General features: G+C 37.2%; 1 protein-coding gene across 2 annotated transcripts in view; it reads right to left on the bottom strand.

Moving 5' to 3' along the window:
- LOC107587394 (multiple epidermal growth factor-like domains protein 9) overlaps positions 1-13,766 on the bottom strand; it is a 17,973-nt gene extending 4,207 nt beyond the window's left edge. The window contains exons 1-2 of one of the 2 annotated variants that reach the window (XR_001609469.1): positions 13,413-13,766; positions 3,478-3,586 (exon numbers count right to left, since the gene is read on the bottom strand). Coding sequence is in view for 1 of the 2 variants with exons in the window: in XM_016275183.1 (XP_016130669.1) it covers positions 13,413-13,545 (133 nt within the window). In the remaining variant the exon portion in view is untranslated. Of the gene's footprint in view, positions 1-3,477; positions 3,587-13,412 lie in introns of those variants that run through there. The other variant, XM_016275183.1, reaches the window with a different exon arrangement.
- Positions 13,767-14,645: the final 879 nt, after the last annotated feature.

The raw sequence follows: 14,645 nt of genomic DNA, 5'->3' as shown, positions 1-14,645 counted from the left end.
AAAAAAGGTGTTTTTTACACTACCATTGAGAAATTTTAACCAAACTATGTTATAGACTTTTCATTAAGACCCTAAAGAATCATATCAACTTGTGGAAAATGGGCATCCTATGACCCCTTTAAGCTTACATACACACATAAGCTTACATTACACAAACAAAAAATGATTAGTATGATTTTAACCAATATACACTGCTGTTAAAAAGTTTGGAGTTGCTAAGACTTTTTTTAATAGGAAAATAAGTATTTTATACTCATTTTGCAGTATTACAATTTAATATATTTTTTAGTTAAATGTTAGTTAAATAGTTTTCTATGTAAATGTAAATTATTGCTGTGATGCAAAGCTGAATTTTCAGCAGCCAGTCTGTCTTCAGTATCACATGATCCTTCAGAAACCATTTTAATATGCTGATTTGATGTTCAACATTTCTTGTAATCACAGTTAAACATAGCTGTGCTACTCATTTTCATGAAAACAGTGATAGATTTCTTCCAGGATTTCTTGATGAATAAAAAACCCCAGCATTTATTTGAAATAAATCTTTTGTACAGCATTTATTTATTTCTTCTCTTTCTGAAGATGGTGTTAATTCTGTATCTATGCACAGTATTTTGTATTTCGTTAGTGGAATTTTCTATGGCAGACTGCCTTACACAAAAAAACACAGTACTTTTAAATACTATACTGTATGCGGTACAATTTGAATGAAACAAACTAGCATATTTACACTCAACTCTCAACATTGGTGTTAGAGTTTGCTGTCAGATCTAAGCAAAGAGCTTCTGGCTGTGAGTGCTGAGGGATGCATCCAGACTGTAGATGACCACGGACACAATTAGAGGAAGAGAGAAAAAAAGTCCCTGAGCACCAGTCGGACAGTGACTAAAACTGGACTACATAAGTCAAACAGGAGTTGTGTTTTGAGTGGTCTACTGTTTCCACGCTCTCACTAATAATGAATATTGGGTGTTATATTTCATGACTGTGCTTTAAATTTGATCTTTTAAATAGTGACATCACACCATCCAAGACTGAAAATATGTAGTGTTAATTACACTTATGCTAAGGGCACATATTTTATTATCAGAGCAATTAAAACGTCAGATAAAAACTTGATAAAGAACCATTCTGGCTTTGATCCATCACTTAAATCCTAAAAGAGCAGTATAAGGCTCGCCAAGCCACAGGTTAAAAGATTTATCTTTTATTTGGGTTATGGCACTGGCGCTCAGGGGTTATACAGTAGCTGTTTCTTATTTTAAAACACAGCTACAGTAGAACAGGAAGCGTGCAATCGGGTGCACCTTGCAACCCACCTAGAGCTACATCAGTCTCTCAGATGCTGAGACTTGAACCAGCAACCTTTCAATCACAGCACCAGAGCTAATACCTCCCATGGTGCAGTGCAGGATGTAAAGTTATGATCTAAGCTGCTCTTGTGCTGAGTGACCTTTACCGCAGTACATGTGTGAATTAATCACTTCCATCCTCTTGTTGGTGCTTTGACATTATGATATATTTCCATTGTTTAGATCCCAGTAAAACCTAGCTTCCCCAGTTAGCTCTATAGAGACGTCCAAGTGTAATCTAGAGGCCGGCTGACGGTACACTCATCTCTTCAGGGAGTTTTGTTAATAAAAGTGTGGCCTTGATGAGTAAATGCGGAATTCATTTAACACTCATGTGCTCCCCTGTACTTCATCAGGCTGCATCAGGGATTTATGGGCAGTATAAAATAAGGTCTGTCGTCCAATCAGCCGCTGTCCTGACTGTGCTGGTTATTAGCATTCCATTACCATAATCACTAATCCTCAAAGGCTGAACCTGTAGTTCCCATTTGAGTGTGGGCCGCTTTTCGAATACAGGCATGATGATGAATACTCTCTCTTTTATGCAGACTTTTCTCATTATATACTATGTCAGGAGTCCTTACTTTTCGATTGAGGAGTCAAGACACATTAATTATTCATTAGCTAAGTTTTGGAAGACTATGTATAATCTCAAAATGCTGTTTATCAGTTGTTCCTCCAAATCAACAGCAGAAATGCGGGATCAGGGGGAGAGATAGTAAGAGCTCTGGGCATGCATGTTAGCTTGCTCTTAAATCACATATAAGAGCCTAATATAGCTTCTATCACACAGATGTGCCTTGAGTTATGCTGATGTGCATCAGTTGGCAGCATTTGCATAAATATAACTGGCAACCAACTGACAATTATAAAACATATATACATTTTCTAGTGTATAACTTGATTAAAAAAGCATCAAGAAAAAAATATGTATGTGATCTCCAATTGCAAACACAGTTGCAATGCTAAATACACACCAAGAACTAAGATGAAAGTGTTTACACATCCGTACTTCTATTTAATGGAATAAGACAATGGTAGTTATGCAAATATGAATGGTTAGATATTACTGTATGTTTTTCAAATGACAGTTCAGGGTGAGGGTGAATCTTGGAAAGGCAAAAGATTAATTCGCGCTTACCATATTGGATAACAGTTGTGCCTGAAAAGCAGTTTACCCCCCAGATTAGTTTTATGACCATCATTTTCGAGAGCCAGATGAAAAGACTGTCAAGGCCTGCAAAACCCACACCACAAATAAGACCAGATGCCTCAAATCCAAGAGCAGGTGACTGTGAGTATGGCGGTTAGCTGGTATAGATGGCAGAAAGTGTTAATCAAGGTGCTGATGATTACAGGTGCTTGGCTTTGTGAAAATAGTCAATTCTGATTTTTTAAAAAAGTTGCTAATCGACATTACCAAACAAACAAACAAACAAAAAAGATATGTAGCCATACAGTTAACGTGTTGTACTTCGTAATTTCATAAAATGTTCATTTTTGTTTTTACATGTAATAATAAATCAAATATAAATACACATCAGTTCAAAGGTTTGGGGCAGTAAGATTTTTTTTAATTATTTGAAGAAATTGACGCTTTTATTTAACAAGTATGTATTTGAATTGAATTGATCAAAAGTGACAGCAAAGATTTTTTGCTTACACTGTTTATTACAAAATATAAAAAAATACAAAAACTTACAAATTATTATTAAAATTACATATTATTATTAAAGATTTCTGTTTCAAATATATGCTGTCCTATAAACTGTTTTATAAGAAATGTTTCTTGAGCATTGAATCAGCATATTATAATTATTTCTGAAGGATCATGTGGCACTGAAGACTGGAGTAATAACAGAAATAAATGACATTTTAAAATAGATTAAAATAGAAAACAGTTATTTTACATTCTAATCATAGTTCACAATATTGTTATGCTGTTTTTAGTGTATTTTTGATCAAATAATGCAGCCTTGGTGAGGAAAAGAGACTCGCCCCAAAATTTTAAGTGGTAGAGTATTAAAAATACAACCCCCCCAAAAAACAAAACTTTTCTTAGTTTGAATTTTTATAAAGTGGAGTATCATCTTTATTTTATTTTATAAAAAAAAAAAGGCAGGGGCAGGGGACACAGGGCTCTGTCATGGGAGAACTGGGACTTCGGTAGAAATTATACCTGCACTTCTCACAGCTGGGTCCTTCAGTGTTGCCTTGGCAGTTCATGCAGATGCCTGAAAGAACAGGGGAAGGGAGAGAGGGTTGAGTAAACAGACCCACAGCTGTGACTGACAGGACTTTGGTCCAGTGAGGTTGACGAGAGGGAAACAGAGTTCAGTGTCGCTAAGGTAGACATAAAAACCTGAAGTTAGAAAACCTATAGGTAGCGTGCAAAACTGCAACACATGAAAACAAGGAAGAAACTTCCTCACACCCCGCCAGAGCAAGTGTGGATCTAATGAAAAAATACTAACAGAGAGTTGCCAAAACAAATAAAACACCTATTAAAACTTGAATGAGCTCTTTTTGCATGTGCCAATAACATTCAAGTGAACTCTTTACAGGTTGAGTGGTTTGAACAACTTTTGTGTTTTTGTACAAGATGGCTATCTGAATTAACTTCATAACATTTGATCTGACACACCAATATCACAGACAGTCAGGCAACGAGGCAATTTCTTTTTCTTCAGGTTCATTTGTCTCATCTGTCACAGGCTGTGCAGTCAAAAATAAATTGCTTTTCACAAATACACTGCTTAACAATTACAGCTTTTTATATTTTCTGAAGAAAATGTGAGTGGTACTTGGCTGTTCAAAACTCACCAGCACAATGCCAGAGTGTTCAACTGCTAGTGTTCTGAATGGTTGCTAGGGGATTGCTAGGAGGTTGATAGGCACTGTACAAACAAGACCGATTCAACTTCAGAAAACACCACTAATAAAGAGCATAAATAACAGAAGTGAGTGCTAAAAAAATTGTGTTATGTCAAATTCAGGCACATTTTTATAATCAAAGTTACTTGAATTAATCTCAAAATAAAAATATGGGATAAAATTACAATATCAGTTGATAACTTCAAGCATCTGTCCATCAATTGACATAAGGCAAGAGTCTGAATATCTTCAGGGATGAAAGCAGAAACATATTCTTTAAGAGCAAGACCAAGCAAACGCTACAGAGATCCAACTCGGGGCCAAAAGCACACAGATTAAAGAGGATATGCATGCGTGTTTCAAAAGATGGGCTGCTATCAGACCCACTTGAGTGTGCATGTGTGCTTTTCCACTGGGTCTCCAGGACCAGACAGTAAAGCAGGAGGAGGATCATTAGTGTTCAAACGCTATTCCCTGTATTGAAGACGGATGAGTGTCCACAGATGAAGCCTATGCAAAGACTCCCCCTGGTCCAGCTCTAACTCTTCTTTCATTTCATTACAGGAGATTGACACAGAGGTAAGAGGGAAGTAAGACCAGTAAGTCAGAAAAACAAACAATCAATGACGATGTATTTTTATTATCATGAGGCAACAGACAAAACAAGTATCTAAATCTAGCTGAATCAGATGGACTGTCATGAACAAAATATATGTAATGTTTCCTACAGTGTTTCGCAGATTCTATATACCAACAACACTGTTTTGTATTCTAAAGTTTTAATTAAAATACAATTTATTATAATAAAACCTATTTGTGAATGTGTGTCTGTACCTAAAAACCACACACATTTAGTCAGTGAGTCAGATGTTAATTAGTAATTTCTCTGATTCATAGTCTTTTGTTTAGTTTTTTTGTTTATCTCATCACATTCAATTAAGCCTAAAAACGGTCAACTTAGCTGAAATGTAATTTCTTTGGCAGTTGCAGAGCTGTGACTGAAAAGAGGGACAGGATACAATGGTGAAAGAACTCCAAGTGCTGTTGATTCTGCAAGAATTTACAGTGTAGTGAAAGCTTATAGATCAGCAGCTGCTAGTGTACAATCTGAGTCCACAAATCACTATTATGACAGTGGCCAGAAATTCACTGAACTGGGAGGAGGAATAATGAGCCGCACTGAGTGTGAGTGCATGTGTGACTCCGCTTCGTCGATGGTGAAAGCCGAACCGGCGATTCACAGCGCGAAGTTGATGTATTTCCTCAGCGACCAGCACGGATCAGCTCTAGGCATGACGAAGCAGATATCGTCCTCTTTTTGGAAGGCCAAACAAAGTAGTTTCGCTTTCACAATGAAACACAGTGTCTACACGACATGGCGGTGACAGCAACAATACTACAGCGAGAATAAAAGTTATGCCTTCTTTCTTTGCGTGAACATTTGGGCAGTGTTATGCAAATCTTTCCAAATTGTGACGTAGACATGTGGGGGTGTGTTAGAACGAGCCGTTTTAGGAGGGCGTGGTTAACTCTTAACTTTTATAAACAATATCTCTTTGGATTTGAAACTTTAGTCTTTGCAATTTTACAGATCTTCTTTATGCACCAAGAGCTTGTAACACTCCAAAGAGAAAGGAAAAATTTAAATCGCATCATATGACCCCTTTACGTTTTTCAGTAGCACGCACTAACATGTCCACTAGCTCAGTAAAGAGCATCGACTGACGCAGGCCCGAAATCCTCCGAGTCAGACACAGCGGTGTACAAAATGTCATCTAACCTGAAGGAAACAGCCTTGCATGCCTCCGAGCTGGGACATAAATAATCGTGAACAAACTCCACCAGCGAATCCATGCGAGAGTGCTCAGTTGAGAGAGGGAGAGAAAGGCTGAGGCCCATCTTTTCACTCTCTATTGCAGGGTTGGCAAACGTCGGTCCTGGAGAGCCGCAGCCCTGCAGTTTTGCTTCAACCCTAATCAAACACACCTGAACAAGCAAATCAAGGTCTGAACGGTTACTAGGAAGCTACAGGCAGGTGATTTTTATTTAGGGTTGGAGCTGAACTCTGCAGGGCTGCGGCTCTCCAGGACCGGAGTTCGCCACCCCTGCTCTATAGCCTCGAGCTCCACATCCAAACCCCAGACCACAGATTCACAGAGGGCCTCAGCAGCCTTCGGAGCAGTGCGATGGGGGAAAGCGGATGACTCCTTCTCAAAAACCGTGAGCCTCATGCGAAGAGTTTTGAGACAGAGATTATCACAAAATTTACAGTTAGAAGTGCCTTTAAAAAAGCTGCGCGTGCGAGACAAACCCATACATTTAACACACTTACTGTGCGGGTCATTGCTTGTGATAAAGCGAGAGCACGGCAACAGGCAGCTATGAAAATTACATAGCATTTCACCGCGATGACAAACGAGATTACACTGAATGCAGTTGCTGAAGTGCATAAGAGAAACTAGGGCTGGGCGATATAGCTAAAAAATGTATCAACGATATAGGTTTCATATTGTTCGGTATCGATAATTATTGACATTTCTTATAACATTTTTTAAAACAGAGCAATATAATTAAAAAAAAAAATTTAACCACTGTATTTTTAATTTGCCCAATTTATTAAGACAAACAAAAATTTTTAATATTTTTTAACAGTCAAACACAAAATTAAATTTAAACATATCTCCTTTCTTATGTTTTATATGCATCTCATAGTTGAGGTATACCTATGATGAAAATTACAGGCCTCTCTCATCTTTTTAAGTGGGAGAACTTGCACAATTGGTGGCTGACTAAATACTTTTTTTCCCCACTGTAAGTCTTAAGGAAACTTTTGGCTTGTCTCCCGAGGCCACAGGAGGGCGCAATGAGCAAAATAACGCAGCACATTACATTTTTTATGCAAATAATTGTCTATAAAAACGTGCATAAGGTCTAAATTAACATATATAAATCAAATATAATTTTGTAAACTGCATAAACAATTGTGAACAAAACAGCATCAAGTATTTATGCATTGCTTAGCCTAATACAAAGAGCCAAATCGCCGATTACACAGATTGCATTTAAAAACATATGAGACGCAGTGAAATGATATAAACCTAAACAAATTCGCGTCGCATTTTCTAAAAGTTTAAATGTTTTACCTTTGCATGGCTTTCTTTGCATCTCTTGCATGAGATGCGCGTGCAGTAGTCATATTTGTCCGTCTAAAAAATGCGCTGAATATGCGTTCTGTGTGAATGGCTTGGTTTCGGTTTTAACCTAATCTAGATCTTCTACGCATTGAGCTACTACAGTATATTTCTCTAATATTTTGAATGAATAATGCAGCAACGGCACGTCTCGTAGGCTAAAATTCGTTTAAATTCGACTAATATTCTTTTTTTATTCACAATCTCCTCATCACAGGCAGGCATTACAGCATGTTCATGTTCATGTGTGCTGTCTGCATCACTCATAACACGTGCGCTATATCGAACATTTTTTATATCGTTATCGATGGTGTACCGTCGATAAATATCGATACCGTTTTATCGTCCAGGCCTAAGAGAAACTCAAAGAAATAAGCTGAAAAACAGGCCAGATAAATCGCTTCTGAAGGGCTAAACGACTGCTTCTGTAAGGAAGGAAATCTGAGGAGCGGATGGCGCGGTTACTAGTATGAGAGTGGTCGACTATGTCGAGGTGGTGCCCACACCATCAGCCAATGAATTGGATTGATTCCATACAGGCTTCAGACAATCAGCACACCCAAGGGGCTTTCCCATTGCGTCTTAGCTACACAGCGTTTAGTAAACCTATGAAAGAGAACAGTGTTATTATTATCTAAAACTAAAACTATTCAAACTGTTTTCGGTAACTGAAATAAAGCTGAAATAAAATAAACTACAGTGGAGATCAAAATTAGAGAACAATCTATAAAAGCTTGATTTTTTTCTGAAATATTGTTAATCTTCATCGCTCAAAATTTGAAGGAATGTTAGCTATAGATATACCATCATTCTCCTAACATGTTTAACAAAATTCCAAGGCATTTAAACAAAAATCTTTATTTTGTGGAAATCACAGTGATCAAAATTAGAGAACAGTAACCACTGTAGCAAGAGAGATTACAACAAAAATTTATACAGTTACAGCTGTCAGAAATTAGTAGAAAGTGTAGAGGCCCTTGCTTTGAATGACTTCAGCACATCTGAAAGGGTCATCCCTTTGGCCTTCATCTGGACAACCTCCTGTCGCAGGGTTTCAGTCACCTTAGAGCGGCCCTCCATCTTGCAATCTCAGTGAAAATTGGAGGAATGCTGCCAGTTAAATAGGGTTTGTCATAGGGATGTAACGGTACACGTATTTCTACTGAAAATTTTCGGTACAGCTATTTCGGTTCGGTACGCATGTGCACTGAACAAATAAAGCATTGTTTTAACCACTGCACGAGTGGAACTTTATTGGAAACTTCCAGTTATATTGTTACTTTTGAAAAGAAACAAAGTCTCATCTTTTAAATTGTTTTTTTCAGGAAATTGAAACAATAAATGTCGTTTTGATGCTCTTTGATGTGGCGTAACAGATTGCCGTATAAACGCCCCTTCCTCTTTACTGTTAGTTTCAATGCGAAATAAACACGAATGAACATCTCACGCCTCATGTAATCGTAAAAGTCAGTTAAACAGCTTGTAAACAAAATGTCACAATTTCATTTACCTCAGGCAAGTCATCAGCATCCACAGCTCATTAGTTTGCTTTAAATAAAGTCTAGAGAAGAATTTTTCACAAAATATTAGACTGTTTAAATACATTTGTTACGAAACAAGTTATGAGAGCCATTGTGTAAATTAATAGGCTATATTTCAAATTTATAAGTTAATTTAAAAACTCCATTATGCGCAATTTACATGTTTGCATACATTTTATTGTAAAGGGATAGTTCATGCAAAAATGAAAATTAGCCCATGATTTACTCACCCTCAGGGCATCCTAGCCGTATCTGACATTCCTCTTTCAGACGAACACATTCGCAGTTATATTTAAAATTGTCTTGGCTCTTCCAAGCTGTATAATGACAGTGAATGGTGCCCCTGTTTGTGAAGCCTAAAAAACTGCATCCATTCATTATAAAACTACTCCACACGCCTCCGGGGTGTTAATAAAGACCTTCTGAAGTGAAATGATGCATAAGTGTAAGCATTAAACATTTCTAAACTGTAATCTCCAGCTTCCGGTCGCTCAAGCAGGAGCGTTCATGACAAGGCGTTCGAGCGTATGATGTAGGCTCAGTGGAAGGCGCCAGAATATGCTCTGGGGAGAAGAGAGTAGTCTCGTGAGAACCAAGTTTTGTTTACAGCACAGAGAAACCACATTAACTACATCTATACTTTGTGCTGCCACCGCTGCAGCCTCCTCCATCTCGTGGGGTTCCTGGTCGGTATACTCTGGTTCAAATAAATATGGCTGGGCAAAAAACTCATTCTTCTCTTGCCTTACATCAAAATCCTCCGACATTTTTCACTCAGAATCTTCGTTTTGTAAGTAGTATTAGTTTGTGACAGGTGCTTTATTTTTTTCTTCTCCTCTGTGCACTCTCTCCCCAGAGCTTATGTTGCGCCTTCCACTACACTTACGTCATATGCTCGAACGCCTTGTCGTGAACGTGCCCGCTTGAGCGACCGGAAGCTGGAGATTACAGTTTATACATTTTTAAAAATCAATATTTTTCTTACACTAACTCATCGTTTCGCTTCAGAAAGCCCTTATTAACACCCTGGAGCCGTGTGGAGTAGTTTTATGATGGATGGATGCAGTTTTTTAGGCTTCAAAAACAGGGGCATCATTCACTGTCATTATACAGCTTGGAAGAGCCAAGACAATTTTAAATATAACTGCGAATGTGTTCGTCTGAAAGAGGAATGTCAGATACGTCTAGGATGCCCTGAGGGTGAGTAAATCATGGGCTAAATTTCATTTTTGGATGAACTATCCCTTTAAGTTGAGTGTTGATTATTATGTTTAAAAATAAATAGTAATTAAATTTAAGTTTGGGCTCTGTTGTTAATTGTAACCTTATAGTAACATAAAAGGGCTCCCATAGTTTAGCGCATAAACTGAGGTAGATTTTTATCCCTAAGAAATGTTTAATTATAATTTCATTTATTTAAAGAAAAAGCGATTTGTTCAGTAAACCACTGTTTAATAATAAAATAAAAATGTTTAGTTGTCCCCCCTGCTGTACCGAACTGTGACGTCAAAACCGAGGTACGTATCGAACCGTCATGTTTGTGTACCGTCCTAGACATATAATTAAGGAAATTAGCACCAGGTGCCAGATTAACACCAATAACTTGGAGGTATCATCTGTAAGTCCTCTCTAATTTTGATCCTTTGAATTTTTAATGTCCGTGCATTTGGTCTTAAAGAGACAGCAGCCAATAAATACCTGCTTCTGCCAATCAAATAACACCACAGATCTAACGAAGATTAATCTGTATTTAACTTGTGCAGTGAGCACTATTGTGTTATTTTACACTTAGTTATTACATTTCTGTACCTGAATACTACTGTTACTGACTTTATTTGTAACTGTGTTATGTTGTATTCGTATTCATCAATGCTTGTAATTTGTGTAATTGTTCTTGTTTTATTACTAACTTTATTAGTTAAGATAGTAGTTTGTGCTGTGGTATAGAAGTACTTAAAGTAAGCTTTCACAAATGTATTTATTTATTTTTTTTCTGATCCGAAAAATGATCCAATCCGTGACTCAAAATCCATAATATGATCCGAACCGTGAGTTTTGTGATCCGTGGCACCACTACACAGAAAGGTCAAAGTCCTCAAAGCCCGAGCTCGACAGTTCAATTTTAAACTGCTGCAAATTAAATCTACAAAATCATTCAACAGATAATAAACAGCATTTATAACAAGTTTAAAAGTCTTGTAGTTAGTCCCTGGACTTTTCCAGAAGACCCGAGGAAGTATAAAAAAAAAAAAAAACCCTTACTTGTTTATCATTCTGTTGATAAATGCCATAATAACTAAAACTAGCAGTGAAGGTTTTGATGGTTTTTGTATCATAGTGAACAGAAATTTAATTTCTGAAAAGGAAATCTCTGCTGTGGATATGTAAATTGAATGCACCAACATATTGACAACAGCTGATCTGGCAAATCAGACGGGAAACAGGATTATTTCAGGTCTAAAATGTACAATAAGATCAAATGTTTAAGCCAAGAATGGTGTGTAGAAAACACAAAAGAGCTACACAAGATACACATCTTGGTTCTCTACAACAGCTCAAATTGTGCTGAACTAATGAAACAATATCCGTTGGTCTCACTGCATGGACATATATATGGCTGGCGAGATTCACCAGCTCGGAGGCACTGGCTGGGACAGTTTGACTCCTGCTGTGGTATCTGACGTAATGTACATTATTGGCTTTTTGAAAGCAGAGTGCATGCTGACAGGAACATTAAACACCACTGGAGTGGCACAAATGGATGATAGGGAAAAAAAGCCCAGACAGCTATAGGGACAATGCATCAAATATCAAAAAAGAGAGAAAGAATACCTAAAAAATATTTGAGATGTCAGGCTTCTGTTCCAAGATATCATTATAAAAATACGTTCTCACTTAACAATAATTGCGGGGAAAAAGCCTATTCTGCAGATAACACTAGATACTGAAAATTATAACAGGCTGCTTTCTCTAATGCAGTGGTTCTTAATGCCCATTATAATGGAATAGGAGGCTTGTAATATTGTTGCACTGCTTGTTTTCTAGATTTTTATTTAAAAAAAACGTAATTTTGAAGTTTTGGTTGTTCATGCTTCTAATTGTAACTCTGCTATCATTTTTAACCAACACAGACAAGGATTCAAAAAGGAAAACCTGAACCACCCTCTAAAGTACTGTAATAAAAAAAATAAAATTAAAAAGGCAATAAATATTTATTTTACAGTAAAATTACAACACTAATTTTTGTGTCTGTTTTCACTTTTTTTTTTTTTTTTTGCAAATATTAAACATAACATTTTTATTTTGAGCTATTAAAGCGTTTGGAGATCTTAAAGATTTTTTGTTTTGTTGACAACAGATTTATAAACCATTCTCATTACAAATTTGCAAAGATGGTTGAAAACGCATTGTGTTTTGCAAATTATAAACATTGTAAATGTCCCAAACTCACCTAGACACTTATAGACACTGAAAACACCGGTTCATGAGCTCCTCGCAAGTAACACAATGGCACATGCCAACTGTATACTTATATAATTTAAAACACAGCTCTTGTGATTTGATAATTGGATCAACTGGTGAGTAACACTATTTCATATACTAGCCAAAAAACTATTTTTACTTACATTTGGCACTTGGCAAGTGTTAAATTTTGAACCCTGGCTGACATGCTAAGGGTGTCCAGCACACAGCCGCTAGTATAATTTTCTAATTTCCATAAACATATATACAGCAGTAGAGCTAATACAGTGGCTGGAAATCTGTTTATCCTTCAGTTCCTCGTGCTTCCCCATCTTCATAGAGAACGTGGTACATGGTTGCTCAGAGCGCTTTGGAAAGAAGGTGGAAATGCATTTTTAGATGCTTGGAGCAGGGAAATCTATTTAGAGCGCCTTATTGTAGTAATTAAAATATCGATATTTGCCACCAGATATCGATTCTCGTATCGCATGGAGAAGGACAACGATATATCGCCATATCATATTGTCCCACCCCTATTAAATACAAATGTATTTGAAAACACACCATTTTGCAGTTTGTTTAGTAATTGTTTAATGACATATTGCGATTCATGTGTGTCATACTTCCCAGGTTGGAAAACACGTAAATCTGCATAAATACAGCAAAATCACAGTACTCAGATCTGATCATTGTATGTTTTTAGACAATCTGCAGATGTGCAATCTGCACAACCTGCAATCTACACAGAAAATGACCATAAAGCAGCTGATTCCACCGATCAATACATGACCAATTCCATCCCGGCAAGGGGCTATCCGTGCACTATCATTATTAATTTCACATTTAATCTCAACTTTCTCCAGGGGTTTGTCACTGTAATAAATGTACTTGGATAAAAGCATCAGTTAAATGACTAATTAGATAGATAACATGAAGTTTCTGGAGATTGAGGTTCTTTGGCTACTTATGTTGTGTGCATGTGGGTGGCTCACCTGATTGTGGGTGGCAGTAGCTGCTATGATTATTGCATTGGCAAGGTTGGCACCCCGTGCTGTTGAAGTGCGAGAAGCCTGGGCAGCATGCATCACACTTGTCCCCGTGCATTCCAATCTTGCAGATGCACATGCCTGAACTGCCAGAAAAATACAGAGGAACAGTTATGGAGTTAGAAAGAGTTATACAGGCACAGAAAGAAAGACGTATTGTTCCTACAGAAGCATACAGTATCCTTCAAAAGCCAGACACAGAGAAGTTAAAACCTCTGTCCACATCAAACACCAGGTTTCCTCTGAACTGCCAGAATAGCTGCTCCTTCCCATCCATCACATGTTAATAGACCCGCTCCATGAAAGCTGAAGCAACATCTGTTAGAAATAATGCTGTAAACTAAAGGCATATATACATAATTTATCTTTGATGGAAATCCAAATTTATCAATTTATCAAATTCAGGCATAAACAATATGAAATGACTAAGGTTTGTGGACAACAAATACCTAAATGTATTTCATTGCATTGGATTTAACAGCAGGTAGGATACACCAGAACCTTTCCTGCCCTGGGTTACATGAAAAATGATTACACACAGCTAAATTAGTCATTAGTGCCTGTGTGTGTAATACAATCTCTTTGTACTGCTTAGAAGAGAAACAGAGCAGGGTAAATGCTCTACATGAGAAATTAAAGTGTAACAATATCAGAACACTTAAAATGAAAAGGAACAGAAATTCCCAGAGATGAGAAAATGTCTGATTATAATATTATACACTTCAGTCTTTGAAGAGCAAATGAGGAATGCAGAAGGATGATTTCTTCTGAGAGGCTTGTGAAATCTATTTTTGAAATTATTTATTTCAAGCACATGCACGCACAAACACACACACACACACACACACACACACTCACTCTCAGAGTGAATTTACTCTCCACATGTACAATCAGAACTCTCTGCCTTTGCCTATACTCAAGAGTAATTAGACTACTTGCTATTCTGACTGATGCTGAGCTCAAAGTTCCTGAGAAAAATAACCCTGACATGCTGGATCAGTTGAACTCGACATCTCAAATCATATCAGTTTTCCTACTGGTTTGATTAGGATACGCAATTCAAAGGGGGGGTGTGCGATATTGACAAAATATGATATCTCGATATTTTCTGGGATTTTATCGATAACGATAATTAGACAATATTTTGCTGAGTGTGTTATTGTGCTGGTACCTTAAGGA

The sequence above is a fragment of the Sinocyclocheilus grahami genome, unplaced genomic scaffold (assembly GCF_001515645.1).
Source record: "Sinocyclocheilus grahami isolate Dianchi unplaced genomic scaffold, SAMN03320097.WGS_v1.1 scaffold92.1, whole genome shotgun sequence".
Classification (NCBI taxonomy): domain Eukaryota; kingdom Metazoa; phylum Chordata; class Actinopteri; order Cypriniformes; family Cyprinidae; genus Sinocyclocheilus; species Sinocyclocheilus grahami.
Note: the sequence above shows the minus strand (reverse complement) of the source record. Positions and strands in the feature narration are given on the sequence as shown.